Genomic DNA, 24,623 nt, shown 5'->3' on the forward strand with positions numbered 1-24,623 from the left:
CCTTATGTCACTGGCAGCCAACCAGAAAAGGTTCCCTTTATTCCCACTCTTTGCCTCCTACCAATCAACCACTGCTTTATCCATGCTAGGATTTTTCCTGTAATACCACAGGCTCATAACTTGTTAAGCAGCCTCATGTGTGGCACCTTGTCAAAGGCCTTCTGAAAATCCATGTACAAAACATCAAACAATTCTTCTTTGTCTTTCCTTATTGTTAGAATTCCATCAGATTTGTTGAGCAAGATTTTCCCTTGAGGAAACCATGCTGACTGTGGCCTGTTTTATCATGTGCCTCTGAGTAACCTCATCCTTAATAATGGACTCCAACATCTTCCCAACATTGAGGTCAGACTAACTGGCCTATTGTTTCCTTTCTTCTGTTTCTCTCCCTTCTTGAAGAGTGGAGTGACATTTGCAATTTTCCAGTCTTCTGGAACCATTCCAGAATCTAGTGATTCTTGAAAGATCATTACTAATGCATTCACAGTCTCTTCAGCCACCTCTTTCAGAACTGTAGGGTGCTCCAGATGACTCATCTACCTTCAGACCTTTCCGTTTCCCAAGAACCTTTTCTCTATGGTAGCATCTCACACATCATGGCCTCTGACATCTGGAATTCCCACTATACTGTTAGAGTCGTCCACAGTGAAGACTGATGCAAAATACTTATTCAATTCATCTGCTACTTTGTCGTCCCCATTACTACCTCTCCAGCGGTCTGATATCCACTCTCACCTCTCTTTTACACTTTATGTATCTGAAGAAACTTTTGATATCCTCTTTAATATTATTGGCTAGCTTACTTTTGTATTCCATCTCTACCTTTTTAATGGCTTTTTTTAGTTGCTTCTGTTGGTATTTAAAAGCTTCCCAATTCCCTAACTTCCCACTAATTTTTGCTTTATTATATGCCCTCTCTTTGGCTTTGACTTCCCTTGTTAGCCATGGTTGTGTCATCCTGCCTTTAGAATACTCCTTCCTTGTTGGGATATATATATCCTGTGCCTTCTGTATTGCTTCCTGAAATTCCAGCCATTGCTGCCCTGCCATTATCCCTGCCAGTGTTCCTTTCCAATTCTGGCCTATCGCTCTCTCATGCCTCTGTAATTCCCTTTAGTCCACTGTAATACTGATACATTTGACTTTAGCTTTTCCTTCTCAAATTTCAGGGTGAATTTGATCATATTATGATCATTTTCCTCTAAGTGTTCTTTTATCTTAAACTCTTTAATCAATTCTGGTTCATTACACAACACCCAATCCAGAATAGCTGATCCTCTAGTGAGCTCAACCACGAGCTGCCATCTCGTAGGCACTCTAGAAATTCCCCCTCTTGGAATTCAGCACCAACCTGATATTCCCAATCTACTTGTATGCCGATGTCCCCCATGACTATTGTAACATTGCTCTTTTGGCATGCATTTTCCATCTCCCATTGTAATTTGTAGGCCACATCCTTCCTACTGTTTGGGGTCTGTATACAACTCCCATCAGGGTCTTTTTACCCTTGCAGTTTCTTAGCTCTATTCACAAAGATTCAACACCTCCTGACCCTATGTCACCTCTTTCAAATGATTTGATTTTATTCTTTTCCCAACAGAGCAATGCCACCCCCCTCTGCCTTCCTGCCTATCCTTTCAGTACAATGTGTATCCTTGGACATTAAGCTCCCAGATACAATCTTCCTGCCATGCTTCTCTGATGTCTACTACATCATATCTGCCAGCCTGCGACTGTGCTGCAAGTTCGTTTACCTTATTCTGGAAACTGTGCGTGCATTTAGATACAACACCTGTCCATCATGCTGCTGCCTACGACTCGGAGGCACTGGACTTGCTGCCTTTGAGTTGGCATGAAGATGGCATGAGGTGAAACTGTGAGTGACTGTTTTGGATGTTTCTTTTGCAATTGCAAGACCCTGTTTGACACTGATTGCTGCAGGCCTGCTGCCTTTGTTTGGTGTAGGCCAGAGGACAGCCAGAGAGGCAGCAGTGTCGTACCTGTTGTAGCGAGGACTAGGCCTCAAGCCACAGGCTTGCCTTGCAACATGGTGTCTGGGCTCAGTTGGGGTGACTTCTTCTATCGGTGCTGCCCTCCAGTGCTGGATTGGTGGAATTAAAGGCTGGACTGCCGCGAACCATCAATTTGTGGGTCTTATCACTTGGATTAAAAATGCATTCTCTTACATGACTATCATCTTTTTTTCCTTTCTCACTATTTTGAATGCGTGTGTATGTTTTTCACCTTGGCTGATTTGAATGATAATTCAACTTGATTTGATTTGTGGGTAATGAAGGATTATCGGAATGGATTGTTAAAAATAGTCAACAATAACTTGGCTTTTTAAATAAGAAGTTGGACAACATGGAATGCAAGTGAATGTATTATCAGATGATCTTTGATGTCTTACGTGAACTGACTGGAATCATTCAGGAAGGTGACAGAGGAACTGAAAGATACAATGAGAACTGATGACAGAATTGAGGTAAGCATGTTGGATAAGGTGTGCTTTAACAATTGATGTTTTGTGGTGTTTTTAGAACTGGACAACGGCTTTATTAAGGAACAGCGTGGAATAGGCCCTTCTGCCCCTTTAAGCCACACTGTCCAGCAATCACTCAATTTAATCCTAGCCTAATCATGGGACAATTTACCAACTGGTACATCTTTGGACATTGTGGGGAAACCAGAGCGGCCGGAGGAAACTTACTTGGTAATGCGGAGAATGTACAAACTCCTTTAGGCAGCGGTGGGAATTGAACCCAGGTTGCCTGTACTGTAAAGCGTATGCTACTATGCTACTGTGCTGCTTTGGCATGGGGTGTATAGTCTCATTGTTACCTCAGTGAATCAGATGATAACAGATAGGGGGTGCAATCTCATCTTATAACAACTGCTGTTTAAGTAGACAATAAAGTCAGGGTGTCAGGGTAGCATACCAGTTAGCATAGCGCGACTACTCTGTTTCAATTCAATTCCATCTTGCAGGAGTTTGCACGTTCTCTCTGTGACCGTGTGGGTTCCAGTTTCCTCCCACATTCCAAAGGCATGTAGTTTAGTAAGTTAATTGGTTACATGGGCGTAATTGGGCAGTGTGGACTCTCTGGACTGGAAGGGCCAGTTATCGTGCTCTATTTCTAAATAAATAAATTTTTAAACATTAAAAGAACCCCAAAATAACCTAGTCAAGTGCTTTACTTATGAGATTAAAAACTCTCCATGATTAGAGAGAATGTTTTTTTTAAATGTTGAATCTACTGGTGAGCCAGGAAACCACATGAAGCAACACTAGAATTTGTCTACCTAACTAAAGCTTGTGAATTATTCTTGATGATCTCAGACTTAATAAATGCATCTTATAGAGAATTAATTTTATTCTCATGAGAAATTAATTAATGTTGAGAAATTGATGTCGGAAAATTGTCAGTCTTTCAAGTTGGACAGAATGTAACTTCCATCCTTTTAATCTCAAATTTAGAAAATAATATCCTGTGTTATCGGATCAATTTACTACTCCTACATCTCAGGTTATTGAGGTATCTGGAATGAATATGTGCTGAGTTTTGTAGTGGTACCACAGAAAAAGACAGTTCAGAGTTAAATCCATTGCTGGTGTCAGCAACCGACAACAATCATAATCAAAAGCCAAGTGGTAGAGAACATGAACAATATGAACAACATGCAAGTTAATGCAGAACAAATTGCAAGTCCTGAACCTTAATTTCCCAAAAGTCCTTTTAAAAACTAGTATGAAAGAACTACTAAGATCTGGGAACACCAGAGACCAGGGCTTTGTAGAATTCATCCTATAAATGGAAAGAATACCTCTGTCTGCTTATAGGTAATAGTGACTATTTAGATACCAGTCTACTGGGTCCTTATAAACAGTCAAGATGTACTCAAAGCAACACACACAAAACGCTGGAGAAACTCAGCAAGTCAGGTCACATCTGTGGAAATGAATAAATAGTCACTGTTTCAGGCTGAGACCCCTCATCAGGACTGAGAATGAAGGTGACCCTGAGATCCCTTCCTTCTCAGTCCTGATAAGGGGTCTCCAGCATTTTGTTTAGAATATATACTCAGTGGCCATTTTATTGGGTTCACCTGCTGATTAATACAAATATCTAATCAGCCAATCATGTGGCAGTACCTCGGTGTGTGAAACCTTGCAGACGTTGTCAAGAGGTTCAGTTGTTGTTCAGACCAAACATCAGAATGGGGAAAGAAATGTGATCTAGGTTACTCTGACCATGAAAGGGCTGAAAAGGCGGGAGGAGAAGATGGTGGTGCGCCTGCGCTTGCGCAGTATTCCGGTGAAAAATGATATTGTATCTGTTAAATAGGGGCCGTGGACAATTCTGATTTGATGGAGAATGGACGTGAAAGCACAGAGGAACATCTGGAAAAATCTCTGAAATGCCCGTTTGCTGCTGTCGTTACTGTGTGGTCAGGAATCTTTCGGAGGGTAGGCCTCAAAATCCCCGACCTTGCCTACTTTTGTCAACCGAGAAGGAGGTCGAATCGTTCGGACAGAGATGGCGCTCAGTACTGGGTGTCGGAGAGCTGATCAGAGCTCGAAGTTTTTGGATGACTCAGAGTCGGATTGTGGTCGGCATGGCAGGGAGAGTTTTTCTTCCTTCTCCTGTCTGTATGAGATGTCGGACATTTGAGAAACTTTGAACTTTACTGTGCTCATGGACTTCTTCATCAAGTTATGGTATTGTTGCACTGTTGTAACAATATGTTATAATTATGTGGTTTTGTCAGTTTTTTCAGTCTTGGTCTGTCCTGTGTTTTGTGATATCACACCGGAGGAAATAATGTATCATTTCTTAATGCATGCATTACTAAATGACAATAAAAGAGGACTATGTGTCTTCATAATCCTAAATGATTGTTGGTGCCAGGTTTGAGTATCTTAGAAACTGATGGTTGGGATTTTCATGCACCACAGAAACAAAAACAAAATCCAGTGATTGGCAGTTTTGTGGGCAAAAGTGTTTTGTTAATGAGAGAGGTCAATGGAGAATGATCAGTCTGGTTCATACGGACAAGATTGCAACAGTAATGCATATAACTATGTGTTACAACAGTGGCGTGCAAGAGTATCTCTGAACGCATAGAATGTTGAACCTTAAATTGAATGGGCTACAGTAGGAGAAGAGCACAAAGTCATTTCTTCCCCATTTGGCTGTTTGATCTGAACAAAAACTTAACCTTTTGACCATGTTTGCATGCTTTTATACCTTTATACATTGAGTTGCTCCCACATGATTGGCTGATTAAATATTTGCATTAGCGAGTAGGTGTACAGGTGTTCTTAATAAAGTGGCCACCGAGCGTATGTTTTCACACTTCCCAACAGAAACAAAAACGCTTGTTGTTTATGATTCCTGGCAGCCCTAAACACACAGGCATTGCTTTGGAAAGCAATTCAGCTCCAGAAATTATACAGAATTTAAAAACAAAATGAAAGTACTTACAAGAATATCACAAATCTCTAAAACAGATTGAAAGTGGCACAAACTCAAATGCTTCAAACGAGCTGTCACAAAATATTATTGACCAACTTCATCAGCACTAACTGCGTGGCATTTATTCTCACCAATCTATCATTAGCAATCTCTGTCTCACACTTAGAGTATGACTTTGAATGAAAGATATCACTAATGAACTAAGGAGACATCTTGCTCTTAAGGGCTATTTTTTCCCCATCTCGTTTTGCTGATCTACCTCTTGTGGCCACATACATTAAAGTACCAGGACTATACTTCCTTTACTACTCTGTCCATTAGAACTAATGAACAGAAAATTATGGTTAGCATTGTAATCATTTTCTGATGGGCTCATCCAGTGGGTGAGATTCCTGGCAGAATAAATTCTTGAAGGTAAATAATGTTTAAATGTTCCTCTGAGTGGAAGAAAAATGCATAAACTAATAACAATCTCAGGGGTGTCAAGAAAACCAAACCAACAGCATGCAGCAAAATTGACTCTGAATGCTCAGTGCACATCAAAACATCTGGGGTAATGAAATGGCTTCTTGTTTGTTGGGCGCTGCATTTATTTATCTGAATCCATAACGAGTGCGAACCAGCTCCCAGTCACAGAGTGAGCTTAATAACATTGTGAATCTGAATACAAAACCAACTGTGTCTACAGTAAATAATCACCATAGCAGTTCCACATTATAACCTTTGAAAATAGAATTTGCCATGCACATCCATGAAAATACACCCAAAAGCAACACCGAGGCTTTTTTTTCCTGGACAACACTCTTTCATTCCTCACTCAATGTGCTACAACCAATAACGTCAATGTAGAACAGTTAGCGCAATTTGTGTTTTTTTTCTTATCTTATATAACATAGAATAGTACAGCACAGTACAGGCCCTTCGGCCCACAATGTTGTGCTGACCCTCAAACCTTGCCTTTCATATAACCCCTCACCTTAAATCCCTCCATATACCTGTCTAGTAGTCTCTTAAACTTCACGAGTGTATCTGCCTCCACCACTGACTCAGGCAGTGCATTCCACGCACCAACCACTCTCTGAGTAAAAAACCTTCCTCTAATATCCCCCTTGAACTTCCCTTACCTTAAAGCCATGTCCTCTTGTATTGAGCAGTGGTGCCCCGGGGAAGAGGCATCTTCCTCTCCATCTCTCTTTTTCTCTCCCTCTCCTTCACACATGCACACACACACTTCCTTCAACAATTTTATAAGCCAAGTATTTATCTGGTTCCTTCTTAAATTTTCACAAACTTTTCCATTAACTTCTTGATGGCCTAATCATTGCCTATTCAATGGCTATATTGTCCATTCACTTACTTTCTTCTGATTTTGAGTTTATTCTTCATAGTTTCTGTCAAATCATGTATATATATTTCATTACTGTATCAAAACAGTTCACAAAGAGGGCACCAATTAGCTTCAGCTTTCTTAGATATTTGTTTGGATTCGGCATGTCTCTAAGAACTTTGCCAAACCTCTATACATGCAGAGTGTATCGAGTACTCGAATTGGTTGCACCAATGCCTCCTTAGAAAGATGTGTGGATTTGGCAGGTCACAAAAAACTTTGACAAACTTCTGTGGATACACACTATTCTAACTAGTTGCATTGTGGCCTGGTATGGAACCACCAATGCCCAGGGATTGTCAAGGCTACAGAAAGCGGTAGATACAGTCCACTACTGAGTACACGTATATGGAGCCTGCCACAAGGAAGTAACATTCGTCATTAAAACCCCAACCATCCAGACCATGTCCTCTTTTCATTATTACCACTGGAGAGGATACAGAAGTCTTAGATCCTATACCATCAGGTTCAGGAATAGTTATTAACTGACAACCAACATGCTCCTGAAGCAACATGGATCTAACTTCAATCATCACTACAGTGAACTAATTCTACGACCTACAGACTCACTTTCAAGGACTTCTTACAACTCTTGTTCTTGTTACTATTTTATTCGTACTATTTTGTCTTTTTTCATGTTGACTGTATCTCAGTCTGTCTGTTTAAGCACACCTTTTTTGTTGTGAAATTCTATTGTAGATTTCTTTTTCCTGTAAATGCTTGCAAGGAAATGAATCTCAAGGTAACAGACACCTACTTTGATAAGAAATTAACTTTGAACATTGGATTGCTTGATATAACAGGAACTGTCATGTGGTTCAAAATAATTACAAATCAGTCAGCAGAATGTGATTATTCAATAATAAACAAACTTCAATTAGAATTGAAACAATAGACTCAGTAATTAGAAACTACAGATGATTAGAAACTCATATCTAATAACTATAGCAACCAATGTGTTCAGCACAGTTGTTCTAAATAGCCCAAAGCCTGGGAAGTGTATGAATAGCCAATGACTTTTCCTTTTATGCTTGATGACTGAAGTTGCAAACCCGACTGGAGCCATGATGACTTATTAAACTGACAGTACTTCGTACTTCTACACGTTAAATCAATACAGAGATAGCTTTTGGTCAAATCTGTCGCAGCATTGATCTATACAAGATTTGTAACTCACACAACAATATTTAAAATGCCAGTTCAAATTATAGCCAATAAACTAGAATGCTATTCAACAAAATTCTTGCTAGAAGGAACAATATTTCTCATATTGATAATCATATTTTCCCAAAATACAACTGCAAAAGCAATGATTTTTTATTCCTGTTTACTGTGGCTCTCTCTCTCCTTACTAAAAATACTTAGGAAAATTAGATGATGTGACAATCCTTTCCATTGATACTGCCTGACCTGCCGAGTTCCTCCAGTATTTTGAGTGTGTTGCTCTCGATTTCCAGCATCTGCAGAACCTCCTGCTTTTATGATGTTTAGCTTTTATGATATTTAGCTTAATGCTTACCAGTGAGGCCTTGATTAGGTTAAGATTTAGAAGTTTAACCAGAATTGCCCAAGGACTAACAAAGACAAAAACTCAGTTATCAACACTCTGCATTGAGACATCTCTATACAAGTTAATAGCAAAATAATAAGATTACGAACTGGGAGATCTTATTTCTTGTAGTTTGGTGTTAATCCCTGCTGTTTTGCGAATGCATTATTTAGAAGTGACAATGAATTTTTATTTCATTCAGTTGCTCCCCTCATTTTGATTATCAATAAAGGAAATATTTCTGCAAGCATGTGGAACAGATCTTAAAAAATGTTTATTTTAATGGATGGAAAAAAACATGGATCACCCAAGATTTAATCTCTTCAAGTGTTGATCATATTTGGAAAAAGTGAATTGTGGAAGACCCCTTTATTTATAATATATATAACAGCTAAACCACTGTATGGAACTGTGAGCTGGAACGTCAGATGCAATTAATACCAGATCCAATTATGATACAACATGCATTGTATTACTAAGATATGAGGAATTCTGCAGATGCTGGAAATTCAAGCAACACACATCAAAGTTGCTGGTGAACACAGCAGGCCAGGCAGCATCTTTAGGAAGAGGTACAGTCGACGTTTCGGGCCGAGGGAAGGGTCTTGGCCCGAAACGTCAACTGTACCTCTTCCTAGAGATGCTGCCTGGCCTGCTGCATTCACCAGCAACTTTGATGTGTGTTGCTTGCATTACTAAGAGTTCGAGTTTAAATTCAAGTCCATTGTCATCTGACTGTACATATGTACAACCAAATGAAACAACATTCCTCTGGATACAGTGCACCCAAAATACATATATGGCACACAAGCATTGGCATCTAAACCAAACTAAAACCACTGCAAGTCATCAGCCTGTGTCATCAAAATAATTTTTTCATGTATCTGAATTTTCCCACAATACTTTTTCGGTAGATTTTGCACCATAATGAAAAATTATTATAACTGTTCAGTTCGGCGAACCTGGTGGAAATTTCCCTTTTATCTATTTTAAAGTTCAAAGTACATATATGTCACCGTATACAACCCTGAGATTCATTGCCTTGTGGGCATAATCAATAAATCCATAGAATAATAACCATAGCAGAATCAATGAAAGACCACAGCAACTCAGGTATTCAACCAGTGTGCAAAAGACAACACACTGTGCAAATGCAAAAAGAAAGAAATAATTAATAAATAAGCAAACAAACAAATAAATAAGCAATAACTATTGAGAACATGAGATGAAGAGTCCTTGAAAGTGAGCTCATAGGTTGTGGGAACATTTCAAAGATGGGGCAAGTGAAGGTGAGTGAAGTTATCCCATTGCATTCCAGAGCCTGATGGTTGAGAGGTAGTGACTGTACCTGAACCTGGTGGGGTGAGTCCTGAGGTTTCTTCCTGGTGACAGCAGTGAGAAGAAAGCACATCCTGGGTGGTGGGGGTCCCTGATGATGGATGCTGCTTTCCCGCGACAGCGCTTTGTGTAGATGTACTCAATGGTGGGGAAGGAATAAGGAAAGGGATCTAATTCTAAACGAAAAGGTGCTGAACAAAAAAATTATTCCTTCAGCCCCTGAAGCCCAATATTTCCTTTGACAACATAGAATGAGCCTTCAGCTTCAATCTATTTGATCTCCTCAAAACTTTTTGCATTAAAACAATGAATCACAAAAGACGATCAAGCTTAATTCTTGCTGTTTGATCTGTACACAACTTGCTTCTACAATTAACAGAGAACCATAAATCCAAAATTATTATGTGCCACAGAATGACACATAACTTTTAATAAACAGTAAAGAAAACACTTGTGTTAGGCGCACACTGTGCCTTGACACAAAAATTAGATAATAAAAATGATTACTGAAATCTGTTCACATTCCCCCTGGAGAATTGAATTGTCTCTTTCAGCTATTTGAAAGGATAGGGAACTAATTCAATTGAACAACATTTAAGAAAAAGCAATTTCCTGTACCATTTTACACAGCTTTGAAACTCTTCTCTGACACTCACCACCACAAAGAATTATTATAAGAAAATACCAACTTTGTTGGCAATTTCTTTTTCAAGTTTTCTATCGCTTGATTCACAATGGATGCTTTAATGAACAGTAGAAATGAGGTGCCAGATGTTAGGATTGCTACAATTGGAAATAAATTCTCAAGCATAATTCATCAACATCAGTCCAATACACCATCTATCATGTTTGTTATGAAACAGAATGTATTTTTAATGAGGTTCTCACATTAACCACATGCCTGCCATTTTAAGACGAGAAGTAGAAGGAATGTTATTCATATGACAATGCACTTGCCATACTGACACCATTCATGATTCATGAACAAGAACATATCATTCTGTTATAATTATCTGCTTGCCTTAAGGGTAATGTGCAAATTATTTCATTAAATTGACGCACTTCTCTGAGTTTTCGTCAATTTCTTATGAATTTCAGTCCTGATCCATTCCAGCAAGTTGTTGAAAACTAACTTGTGCTCCTATGAGCCATACAATCCATTTTAATGAACAACAGCATCTTCTTTATTAAACTGCTTACAACTTCTAAATAAGTCCCAAAAGTTCTGCTATGGAAAATAGCTAAAATATTTCAGGCCCCTGCCTGATAAGAGCACAAAAGATCTTCCCAGTTGATTCTGACCCATTGGTTAATATTCAGACTTGAGAAAGGTGAATGGTGATGTTTCTGCTTATTTTGATTTATATATTAATGACCCAGATTTGGAGAAGCAAGTTATAATAACGTTGACACGTAACTTGGTTGCATTCTGAGCTACTGCTCTTCTTAAAATGGTTACAGGACGAGTTAACTCTAGCCTCCCACCCACTGAAATTAGCCTTCTGCTGGAAAAGATTTCCAGTGGATGCAATCTCCCTGGTCCTGCACTCATTTCTGGAGAATCTGGACAGTAAAGACACCTAGACTTCTGTTTATTCATTATAGCTCCATCTTCAATTCTATCATTCCAGACAAACGCCTCTCCAAAATCCTAACCTGGGACTCATCACCTTTCTTTGCCACTAGATAAACGCAAGAGATTATGCAGACGCTGGAAATCCAGAGCAACACACACAAAATGCTGGAGGAACTCAGCAGGTGAAGCAGCATCTATGGAGGGGAAAAAACTGTTGAAATTTTTGGCTGTGATCCTTTATCCAGGATGAAGGTCTTGGCTCAAAATGTTGACAGTTCATTCCTTTGCATAAATGCTGCTTACCTGCTGAGTTTCTGCAGCATTTTATGTGTCCCTTTGCAAATGGATCCTTGACATCTTGACTAATAAGTATAGGCTGCATCTATGCAGCACCTCCTCCACAATTATTCCCAAAGCTAACACCTCGGAAAGCTGCACGTCAGCCCTCTATTCTACTCCCTGTACTCTCATGAGTGCATGGCCAGATTCTGCTCTAAATCCATCTGCAAGTTGGTAGGTAATACACCATAGTGGGCTGTATCTCAAATATTGACAAATTGGAGTATGAGAATGGGGGGGCGTAGTGTCAGGGTGGTAACAATCTGCCCCTCAATGTCAGCAAAACAAATGAGATGGTCATTGACTTCAGGAACATTTGAGTCAGAATTAGTTTAATATCGCTGGCTTATGTCGTGAAATTTGTTAACTTAGTGGTAGCAGTACAATGCAATACATGATAATATAGAGAAAAAATAAATGTGTAAATCAATTACAGTAAGTATATATATGTATGTCAAATAGTTAAATTGAAAATAGTGCAAAACCAAAAATAATATTAAAAAAGTGAGGTAACTTTCACAGGTTCAGTGTCCATTCAGAAATCAGATGGCAGAGGGGAAGAGGCTGTTCCTGAGTCACTGAGTGTGCACCTTCAGGCTTCTGTACCTCCTACCTGATGGTAACAGTGAGATGAGGGCATGTCCTGGGTGAAGGGCGTCCTTAATCACGGACGCCGCCTTTCTGAAGTACCGCTCCGTGAAGATGTCTTGGATACTACGGAGGCAAGTACCCAAGATGGATCTGACTAACTTTACAGCTTCCACGGAAACCAGATCCCCTCCGTGACACTGCCTACAGTTTCTCAACTGCCTTTGTGAAGCAGCCAACATAATCCAAGATCCAGCTCACTCCAAACACTCTCTTCTCCCCCTTCCCATCGGACAGAAAGGTAAACACAAAGTCTAACAGCATATACCACCAAGCTTAAGTACAGCTCCTATCCTGCTGCTATATGTTGGATGGTTCCATAGCAACATAAGATGGATTCTTGACCTCGCAATCTACTTTGTACCTTACTGTCTACCTGCATTGCAATTTCTCTAAGCTGTTGCACTTTATCCTGCATTCTGTTATTGTTTTATTGTCAACTACCTCAAGGCATTTTTGGATGAGTGGATAGCATGTAAGATGCATTTTTCACTGTACCTCAGTGGTAATAACAAACTAATACAATCCAAATTGTAAAGAGGTCAATGATAGATTGCAGCAACTTGCAAACAGGCTAGTGGAATGGGCAGACTCATGGCAGATGAAGTTCAATGCTGGGAAATATCAGATGGTGCATTTTGCTATAAAGAATAAGGAGAAAAATCTGTAACAGAGGAAATCGTTCAAAAATTGGGGAAGCTGCAGTTGGAATTGGGTGTAAGACAATCATTGAAAGTGGCAAGACAGGTTGAGAAAGTGGTTGGTTAAGCATAAATAATTTGCGACTTTATCAACAGAGACACAGAGTATAAAAGCTGAGAAATGATGCCGAACTTTTATAAAACACTTATCCAGCAACATTACATTATTGAAAGGATGTGAGGGCCCAGGTAAAAAAGATTTTGGGACAAGCAGCTACCGTAAGAAGTAGAGATTAGACAGGCTGGAACTGTTTGCTTTCAAGAGAAATTTGAGTTGATAGAAAGTTGTAAAATTCTAAAGGGACTGGGTAAAGTGGATATTGGAAGGTAGCCTCCAACCTGATGGCATGAACATTGATTTTTCAAATTTCCGTTAATGCCCCACCTCCCCGTTGTACCCCATCCGTTATTTATTTATATACACACATTTTTTTTCTCTCTCTCCTTTTTGTCCCTCTGTCCCTCTCACTATACCCCTTGCCCATCTTCTGGGCTTTTTTCCACCCTCCCCCTTTTCTTTCTCCCTAGGCCTCCTGTCCCATGATCCTCTCATATCCTTTTTGCCAATCAACTGCTCCATCCCTCCCTCTCCTGTCTTCTCCTATCATTTCGGATCTCCCCCTCCCCCTCCCACTTTCAAATCTCTTACTAGCTCTTCTTTCAGAGAGTCCTGACGAAGGGTCTCGGCCGGAAATGATGACGGTACCTTTTCCTAGAGATGCTGCTTGGCCTGCTGTGTTCACCAGCAACTTTTATGTGTGTTCCTTTATTGGAAGACTGGTCTCTTTGATGAAGGGGTCAAGGACTTTAGGACATTGGCATAGAGGAGAAAAGAATTAAAAGAATTAAAAATGGCATGTGGGAATATTTTTGACCACAATCTGTGGTTGCAAGCTGGAAAAGCTGCCCAGGTGTTATGAGGAAAGGTTCACTGTGGGCTTGAAGATGGAATTGTATAAGTATCACAAATGCTGAAAGAAATTGTAAGTTTTTGGAGAAGGTGCAGTGAACGAATTACTTTGGTGGATAGTTGATGCAAACATGACAACCAATGGCCCCCTTTCATGTTCTAATCATTCTTTGATTCTAAGGTGATTCGAGAGACTTCTGGATAAGTTCAACAGGCAGATTAAACCGTTGCATCAGGACAGAGTGTAGAAGGGAGAGAGACACTATAAAGCAATGTACACAAGAAGTGAGGTAGATGTTGGCAGGCAATAAGTGGAACCAGGTACAGAAGGGGATGGTGGGCAGATAGAGTCAGGTGGGAGAGGGCAGGGTGGAGACAGAGTCAGAAGCTAGAGGCTGTACGTTGAGAACAAGAGCTGCAGATTCTCAAATATGGTAAGTAATGAAATTGTTAAATAGAACCAGAGAAGAGAGGGATAATATTCAGGACCAGTTGAAGGAGGGGATGGAAGAACAAGTGGGTTAAGTGTAGGGGTGATGGGCACGTGGAACAAGATGGAGGAGAGGAATTGGGTAAATTGGGTCAAAGAGAGCCTGTGGGAGGTGGAGGGGTTGGAAAGAAGGGTGTAGGGGTAGGAGAACCTGGGTGAATCAGTAAGAGCAAGAAATGAACATAGAACCAAGGAGATGCCTGTCATTGGAAGATTTAATTCATACCACTGGGGCATGGGCTATCCAGAATGAGTATGAGCTATTTCTCTTTTGGTTTACATCTGGCCTCACCCTGACAGATGAGGAGGCTGAGGACATACATGTTGGTTTGGGAATAGGAAGGGGAAAATTAAAATGGCTAGAAACTGGGAGCCAAGATGGGTATTTCAGACAGACTACAAGTACTTGACAAAGCAGTTACCTAGTCTAAAACTGAGCAGTTCAGTAGCATAACAGTTAGCACATAGTTTTACAGTGGCAGTGAACACTGATAGGCATTCAATTCCCACTGCTGCCTGTAAGGAAATTTGTATGTTCTCCCCGTGACTGCGTGGGTTTCCTCTGGGTGCTCTGTTGTCCCTCCCCCAACATTCCAAAAGCGGCTCACACTAGTCCAAGTGAGGCTTCACCAATGTAAAGCCTTAACGTTACACTTTTGCTTCCATATTCTTGTCCTGTTGAAATTAAGTCTCTTTGTACCTCAGATTTTTGAATCTCATGTTAGAGTTATTTGAGTATCCCAAATCTTCGGACTGCAGCTCTCTGAATATTGACATAGGTATCATAAACATATCTCCTTGCGTTCATGATAGATTATCTGAACACATTAAACTTGGACTAGAGTCAGAGTAGGTAGTATACAAAATAGAGACTGTGGTTAATGTAGCCCAGTATTGTGGAAACAAAACTGAAAACAACTCCAGTGTAAAAATTGCCCATGGTTAAACATAGATAACATTCTGTTTTTCTTTTATCCCAAAGATCTGGAATTTTGAAAATATTTGTTGCACTCAATCTGCAATGGAAAAATAGCACTAATTCCCAAAGTTATACACACAAAAAATTGTAGTTATCAAAAAAAAGTGTTAAGAACATTGATAAGATGGTTTACACCTAGGAAATAAAATCTCACTACCACCATTCCTGATGGGACCAGGCTCAGTTGTTTGAGAAAGACATCACCTCTTAAAGAGCCAATCCCTAGCAGGCACAACAGCAGCAATGCACAATATGGTTGCGGTGGAGACAGAAGAAGTAATGGAGACGGAAGAAGTAATGGAGACAGGAACAGCTAGGAGTTCACACAAGGAGATCTGAAAATCCTCATCAATGAGTTACCTTGCAAAAGGTGGATTGGTGTTACACAGAAGGCAGTTACCCTCCAGGTGAGAAGATCCCGGCATATTTTAACGGTGAAAGTTAAGTTTACTGTCCTGGAGATTCCTCAGGGCAATCTCTCCCTCCGCTGTATTGAGCCATTTCTGTAATTGTTTACACAATGCTATGCACAGGAAGTGTTCCTGTAAAGAAGGATGCACGGGTTTGCTATGTTCACTGGAGAAGAAGGGTGATCTGGAGCAGGCGTCTGCTGAAGGATTATGTTACATTCCTTGAGAAGGGCATTTCTCTGCAAGAAAGTCCCTGGTGGCCCATGAAATCAATACCTCCCTCTTCCACTCTGCTGGAAGGTAGGTAGGTACCATTCTGCTGTAACTTTCCCTGGTCATCTACCACACCCCCACTTTCTGCCCCTCGTGATCCTGCTGTTCTTCAGTCTGCACCTCGGGCTGGGAGTTCATATGATCTTCCGCCTTTTGCAAAACAGTTGAACGACTCAGCTCGTAGAGTCACTGTCTCACTGGTCCAGTAACACAGTTTCAGTCCCCAGTCTTGCTTTCGTGGGTTTGCAATTTTGCACTTAGACCACATGGGTTTCCTCTGGATAGTCTGATTTCCTCCCACAGCACGAAAACCTGCTGGTCAGTTGAGTAATTGGTCACTGTAAATTGAGCCTAACGTGGAAGTGACTGTAGAATGAGGGGAGAGTTGACGGGGATGTGGAGGGAGTAAAATGGGATGATTGTAGATTTGATGGAAACGGATACTGAGGGTCAGCGATGGGCTGAAAGGTAAGTTCCCATGCTATGTTATTCCATGATCAGGTGCTGTATTCAGTAGGCCAGCCATGCAAACTCAGCACACAGCAGTGAACTTCTGTGTATTGGAGCAAGGTCACAGGGAAATAGATGGTAGCCTTCAATCCCCACCCTACCCACCCCCCCAGATCACATCCCTCTGGGCAAACCGTGCCACAGAAAATGTCATACAGTGCATCCTCATGTTTTACTTATTATGTTATGTATTTACTTTTGTTTTACTATTTGCATGATTTGTCCTCTTTTGCACATTGGATATTTGTCGGCCGTTGTTGTGTGTGGTCCTTCATGGAGTCTACTGTGTTTCTTTGCTTTGTGGGTGCCTGCAAGATGATGAATCTCAAGGCTGCGTATGATAAACACATCTATATACTACTAAAACTCTCATGCTCTGTCTGTCTGTTTGTGACCTCCAATTAGCGCAAACGGTGCATTACAGCGGCACTTTCTTCCGCTAAATCGAATTAAAATGCGCTAACTTCCACAATGCAGGCAAAGTTCAGGGTTATATATTCATATAAAATTGCTCATTCACCAAAATCAACAGGCTCCCTTTTAACCCGAGAGCCGATCCGCCATCAATGGAAATTGGGACGCAACAGCCCAATGCATGCGCACAGCCAGCCTCAGCAGCGACACCTACTGGAGCAAAAGGGCAGGGCAGCTCTATTTCGAGGGGTCACATTCTGCTAATCACCATCAGCATGTGCAGGATTGGGACAGATCTAACTGCCACCTATCAATAAGAGATAATTAAATCTTACTGTAATGACGTACTTCAAGACACCCATAAAACCCTTTGCTGCAGTCCAAGAACATCACGTCTCTATCATGTCCATTTAGGAGAGCGCCAATCACATCATCAAGAATAATCAGCATCCTTTGGTGTTAGTGCTTCGTATCTTCTATCCAGCATTAGGGTAAAAAAAAACGGTCAGCCTAATTATGCCGCGTGGAAAGGCAAGGGGGAGATTATAGTCAAGAGATGACACCAAACGTTGTCAGGAAGCAGCAAAGAGAGGAAGAGAACAAGAATTAGATGAGGCCAGGGCCGCACAACTCCAGAATCAAAGGGTCAAGACAAAAAAAGATGAGAGAAGAAGAGACAGAGGAGGAGAGGCACGCACGTCTCCAGGATCAGAGACAAAGAACAAACAGCAGAAGAGATGAAGAGATGGGGGATGGAAGGACTGCACGTCTCCAGAATGACAACGAGAGGCACGAGGGTGGCAGATGAACCAGAAATGATGCCATCAAAGGTGTCCTTCGTTAAATGAGGAGCAGCTTTGCTTTGCTAGGCGTCATTCTTCTTTAATAAACCGACGTTTTCTACTTCAGTTTCAAAAGCAAAGCAATACTAATAGCATTCAGGAAAACTTAATGTTCATTCTGGTCACATTAGACTGCACTACCCTTTTCTCAAAGGGTGCCCCAACGGGTCACCCTGTTGTCCAGTTTGATAATAAAGTTGAACTTTGAACTTTGAACCTCCTTGGAGTGAAGTCCTCTTGTGTGCTCTCTAAAACTATGCCTGACTTTTAATGATCCACAACCCGAACACTGAGAGACAGAAGCCTTTGTTAAGGAAAAAGTCCAGGTTATTAATGGACGTCCTTGCTAGGAACTTGACTACAGTCTCTGACACTAACCTTGCCAATACCAGAATGTACATGAAATCACAGTGGATGAAATACATTTCTACATGAATACAGTGCCTGGATCCCCTGAGTGTGGCAGGTTGAGAAATAACTCTGTTCTCCCGATGCTTGGGAAGAACCTATATCTATTTATTTAGAGATAAATTTAGATTTCTTTTATTTAGACATGCAGCACGGAACAGGCCCTTCTGGCCCCAATGAGCCCTGCTGCCCAGCAACCCACCTGTTTAACACTAGCCTCATGGGAAAATTTCCAATGACTGACTAACCTACTAACCGGTACGTCTTCAGACTGTGGGAGAAGACCAGAGCAAACCCACACGGTCACAGGAAGAACATACTAACTCCTTACGGATGGCACCGGAAGTGAACTCTGACCTCTGCTGCCCCCAACCCGTAATAGCATTGTAACACCGTGGACCCCCGGATCAATGTTGAGGTTGTGGCAGCTATGACTTCAAAGGAGAGAAACAACTCTGGCATGAGAGTATGGCATAAAGTCTTTCTGAAGTATTTCACAGACCTCTGTAAAGACAGCATTGGGAAACCAAGAACTTGTGAATGCAGTGTCATTCAGAGGTACCCAGATAGGATGCAATGTCTGTGACAACTCTAAAATGGACATGTCATTACCTCTTCCCCTGAGGTTCCGAACCAGCCCTGAAGGGATGTTTATCACCATACTGACAAGTCCAGTAATAAGTTGCTGCCAGTAATGTCACCTTTGACTACCTACCTCAGCAGTTAGATCCTCTGCACCTGATCATTTTAGGAGATTCAAATGGGCAATTTCGGTTCTGATTGTAAACACCGTCCAATTTGGACTCCGATTTAGATTTATTTATCACAAATACATTGAAACATATAGTGAAATGTTTTGTTTGTGTTAACAACCAACATATCCAAGGATGTGTTGCGGAGCAGAACTGATGGGCCAAATATTCTAACTCTGCTCCTGTGTCTTATGGATATGCTGGAGACAGTCTGCAGAGTATCCACTGAGTTAATGATAATATGACAAAATACAGAATGTATTCCCAGTTGTAAAGTGATTGTTTTGAATTATGACTGTTATTGCAGTGTATAGCTCCACGTGGTGGGCACATGGCCAAGTGGTTAAGGCATTGGACTAGTGACCTGAAGATCGTGAGTTCCAGCCCCAGCTGAGGCAACGTGTTGTGTCCTTGAGCAAGGTACTTAATCACACATTGCTCTGTGACGACACTGGTGCCAAGCTGTATGGGTCCTAATACCCTTCCCTTGGAGAGGGGAGACTTGCAGCATGGGCAGCTGCCGATCTTCCATACAACCTTGCCCAGACTTGCGCCCTGGAGAGTGAAGACTTTCCAGGCGCAGATCCACAGTCTCGCAAGACTAACGGATGCCTGAAAAAAAGCTCTACTTTCATATTTGCAATAGTCCTTGCACTTATTACAACATCATTAGATAACTGCCCAATGCTGAAAAAGTGTAAAAGGGTCTAGAGCAAATAATGCACAGAAAAATTTCCCAAGAGATATTACTTAAGCCAGAATCAGTCTGTCGGACAAAGTAATTGCAGAGAGACATCAAGTGTCCCTACAGGCTCTGGGTGGGCATTGTGCTGGCTCGGAAGAGAAGCTGAGAACCAAGAATAAAGCTGCACAGTTAAGGAAGGTCACAAGTTTAATATTTGGTCAGCATTAACATAGAAACTTAGCTGAGATTGCTTCAGATTCCATTATGAACAGAATAAGCCAATGGCGATGTTCTAGGACCGACATGTTGTGAAATTAACAGTCTTATAACTCTGATCATTAAAGAACAGATGGTTGAGACAATTGTAGAATGGTAGCAGGCAGAAATTTGAAAGGGTTAAAGAAACACATACTTATATGAATAAGGATTTCCTTATAGTTTAATTGTCAATAAACTAAGGAATGTCTCTAAGCTAATGGGAAGAAATGTATAAAAGGGTGCATTACGAGATAAACAGCAGCACTAACATCAGAACTTAAATAGGAAGAAAAGATAGAGAAAGGACAATAAATTAAGATCTGATCTGGACAAGCCACGAAGAAGAAGATATTGAGTTGGGGCCTCAGAGAAGAACTCACCAGTTCAGACCCAAGCCAGATTCATCAAGAGTGAGCAGTATCTGAACATAAGTAGTGGGTTTTGGAAGTTATGAAAGTAAACTAAGGAATGAAATAACTGTTTGAAACTATGTAGTGAAGTTTTGAGATGTTTGAACTAATCATGATTAATATAGTTGATAGGCAGTCACAATCTGGTGAATTTAATTGTGTGTTGCATATAATTATCAAAATAACCAATATTCATCTCTGGTTTTTAAACATGATTTGGCATTAATCAATCCAATTTTAGCTGTTGATGGCCATATTAAGTTAAGAGAGTTCAAGGAAAGAAAATATAAGAGGCATTTTTTCAAGTAAGATGTTCAGTTGTGTGTACAGAAACATCTGCATGTACTGTAAAAATTGAATCCTGCCCTTCAAAGTAGCTTAGTAAATGTACTGTACCTTTCCCTGTCTCTGCTTCATCTTTTATTTCATGTCTGTCTGCAGGTGCCTATATAAAGGAAAAGATAGGAAAAGGATATTAAATTAAAATCTGATCTGGACAAAACAATTTTACTGCTTGCATCTGCAACAACTTTTCTAATATATTAAATTTTCTTCTGTTTTATTGGTTTTGCACACCACTGTCAGTGCTAGTAAGCTGCGCTTATGAATTGAAAATCACCTATGCAGTAACCTCCAAAAGCTGACCAAGGTACAGTCAACGAGGAACTATTTGAGCAGTGTGTTGGGCAGAATGAATGGATGAGCACATCCAATTTGAACAAGGTGCCTGTATTAAAGTACTGCCAAAGCAGGCTTGTGCTCTTGAACTTGAACCTTCAGAATTTAGCCCTGCACACACATTTTAATTATCCGCAGAGGTTTAAACTTTATTGGATCTTGTTTCTGAATGAGATCATGGACTACCTTGCGGTTGTTAGGTGAAAGGACGATGTTGAACCTGGTTGTAAAAGAGGGCAGTACAAGCACTGTTGTAGAGAAAATAATACTGAGGGCTAATAACTACTAAATAGAGATGTGGCTAGCACTAATGTGATAATAGGGAACCACAGACAAAAGCAGAGACATGGAATGTAGCAGCAATGATGCCCAAGTTTCAGGAATTCATTGTGTTATAATGTGTACCCATTGTTGTAATACATAATTGGATTTACTGTTAGATCTGTGGATAACCATTTTTATTCTGTAATCAGGACCTACTTAATTAAGTCTCCGTGTAGTCACCATTCTGTTATCAATATGTAGCTTTACTGGTTATTTCGTCAACTGGGAAGGTAAAAAGATGTAGCAAACTCATGCTCAGGTAAATCAGCTTTGACTAGTCTCCTGGTGTGCACTAGATTTTTTAATATATCACCTGTTATTTCAAACACCCACTCCATGTTATCTTTCAGTTTTCTCCTACTAACTACTAGCTTTCTATCTAATACCTACTAGATTAATTGAGTCCTATGTTCAGAGGGAACAGTTCTTAGAGCCTTCTTTTACACAAGTAGAAATATGGAGCTAAATAGAAACAGAAGTATTTCAAATGATTCAAGAAACATTTATTTTTAACCTAAGTTTCACAGATAAAGATTCTGACCTGTGGATAGGATTTGGATGGTGTCATCTCTCTCTGTGGTAAGGATTCTGCATCTTTTAATGAGCTGTTCAAACAAAAATGTCAAAATATTAGTTATGAAGAAAGAAATTCAGGTCTAAAAATAATGTAAAATGCCAAAAAGATACATACTTCCCTGAAACAATATGCTATCCATTTCTCTTTAGTAATTCAAATTTAAAAGCAAGGATGCTCTGCTAAGGCTTTGTAAGGCATTGGTCAGAACACATTTGGAATATCGTGAGCAATTTTGGGCCCTATATCTAAGGAAAGATGTGCTGGCCCTGGAGAAGACTCAGAGAAAGTTCTCAAGAATGATCCCAGGAGTGAAAGACTTAACATCTGAAGAGCGTTGATGGGTTTCAGAAGGATGAGGGAGATCTCATAGAAGCCTCAGGAATATTGGAAAGACTTGGATGGAGTGGACATGGAGAAGATATTCTGATTTGTTGGGGAGTTTATAATCCAGGGGCACAGCCTCAGAATAAGGGAACATCCCTTTAAAGTAGAGATGAGGAGGAATTTCTTAAGCCAGAGGGCAGTGTATCTGTGGAGTTCTTATTATGGGGGGCTGTGGAGGCCAATTTAAGGCAGAGATTGATTGGTTATTGATTGGCAATGGAATTATTGGTTACGGGAGAAGGTGAAAGAATGGGGTTCAGTGGAAGATTTGTTAATGATTGAATAGCAAAGCAAACTCAATGGGCCAAGTGGCCTTTTTCGGCTCCAATAGCTTAGAGTCTCATAAGAACAAAGCAGTATTGGTATAGCGTAGACTAAACAAAACATCTCTTCAGGACCTATCAAGTTTTGTCCAACTTTGCTGATGGTGTCTTGTAGATCTGTTTAGATTATTGAGATAGGCTCTCTTTCTGAAGGACATTAAACCAAAAACCAGAGAGAGAATGCAATGGCAAACATTTAAGGATTGCAGGGATGAACTACAGCAATTGTTCATCCCAGTTTGGCAAAAGAATAAATCAAGGAAGGTAGTGCACCCGTGGCTGACAAGAGAAATTAGGGATAGTATCAATTCCAAAGAAGAAGCATACAAATTAGCCAGAGAAAGTGGCTCACCTGAGGACTGGGAGAAATTCAGAGTTCAGCAGAGGAGGACAAAGGGCTTAATTAGGAAGGGGAAAAAAGATTATGAGAGAAAACTGGCAGGGAACATAAAAACAGACTGTAAAAGCTTTTATAGATATGTAAAAAGGAAAAGACTGGTAAAGACAAATGTAGGTCCCCTGCAGACAGAAACAGGTGAATTGATTATGGGGAGCAAGGACATGGCAGACCAATTGAATAATTACTTTGGTTCTGTCTTCACTAAGGAGGACATAAATAATCTTCCAGAAATAGTAGGGGACAGAGGGTCCAGTGAGATGGAGGAACTGAGCGAAATACATTTTAGTAGGGAAGTGGTGTTAGGTAAATTGAAGGGATTGAAGACAGATAAATCCCCAGGGCCAGATGGTCTGCATCCTAGAGTGCTTAAGGAAGTAGCCCAAGAAATAGTGGATGCATTAGTGATAATTTTTCAAAACTCGTTAGATTCTGGACTAGTTCCTGAGGATTGGAGGGTGGCTAATGTAACCCCACTTTTTAAAAAAGGAGGGAGAGAGAAACCGGGGAATTATAGACTGGTTAGCCTAACGTCGGTGGTGGGGAAACTGCTGGAGTCAGTTATCAAGGATGTGATAACAGCACATTTGGAAAGCGGTGAAATGATCGGACAAAGTCAGCATGGATTTGTGAAAGGAAAATCATGTCTGATGAATCTCATAGAATTTTTTGAGGATGTAACTAGTAGAGTGGATAGGGGAGAACCAGTGGATGTGGTATATTTGGATTTTCAAAAGGCTTTTGACAAGTTGCCGCACAGGAGATTAGTGTGCAAACTTAAAGCACACGGTATTGGGGGTAAGGTATTGATGTGGGTGGAGAATTGGTTAGCAGACAGGAAGCAAGGAGTGGGAATAAACGGGACCTTTTCAGAATGGCAGGCGGTGACTAGTGGGGTACCGCAAGGCTCAGTGCTGGGACCCCAGTTGTTTACAATATATATTAATGACTTGGATGAGGGAATTAAATGCAGCATCTCCAAGTTTGCGGATGACACGAAGTTGGGTGGCAGTGTTAGCTGTGAGGAGGATGCAAAGAGGATGCAGGGTGACTTGGATAGGTTGGGTGAGTGGGCAAATTCATGGCAGATGCAATTTAATGTGGATAAATGTGAAGTTATCCACTTTGGTGGCATTATACACCAGTCATTGAAAGTGGGCATGCAGGTACAGCAGGCGGTGAAAAAGGCGAATGGTATGCTGGCATTTATAGCAAGAGGATTCGAGTACAGGAGCAGGGAGGTACTACTGCAGTTGTACAAGGCCTTGGTGAGACCACACCTGGAGTATTGTGTGCAGTTTTGGTCCCCTAATCTGAGGAAAGACATCCTTGCCATAGAGCGAGTACAAAGAAGGTTCACCAGATTGATTCCTGGGATGGCAGGACTTTCATATGAAGAAAGACTGGATGAACTGGGCTTGTACTCGTTGGAATTTAGAAGATTGAAGGGGGATCTGATTGAAACGTATAAGATCCTAAAGGGATTGGACAGGCTAGATGCAGGAAGGTTGTTCCCGATGTTGGCGAAGTCCAGAACGAGGGGCCACAGTTTGAGGATAGAGGGGAAGCCTTTTAGGACCGAGA

General features: G+C 40.7%; 1 protein-coding gene across 2 annotated transcripts in view; it reads right to left on the reverse strand.

Moving 5' to 3' along the window:
* The window catches only part of LOC140210331 (synaptotagmin-like protein 2), a 234,409-nt gene that overhangs the window by 131,300 nt on the left and 78,486 nt on the right, over positions 1-24,623 (reverse strand). For both annotated transcript variants that reach the window (XM_072279214.1, XM_072279207.1), the window contains exons 4-5: positions 21,900-21,963; positions 20,753-20,801 (exon numbers count right to left, since the gene is read on the reverse strand). In XM_072279214.1, the coding sequence (XP_072135315.1) occupies positions 20,753-20,801; positions 21,900-21,963 (113 nt within the window). The remainder of the gene's footprint in view (positions 1-20,752; positions 20,802-21,899; positions 21,964-24,623) is intronic.

Source organism: Mobula birostris, chromosome 2, assembly GCF_030028105.1.
Source record: "Mobula birostris isolate sMobBir1 chromosome 2, sMobBir1.hap1, whole genome shotgun sequence".
In the NCBI taxonomy this organism is placed as follows: Eukaryota; Metazoa; Chordata; class Chondrichthyes; order Myliobatiformes; family Myliobatidae; genus Mobula; species Mobula birostris.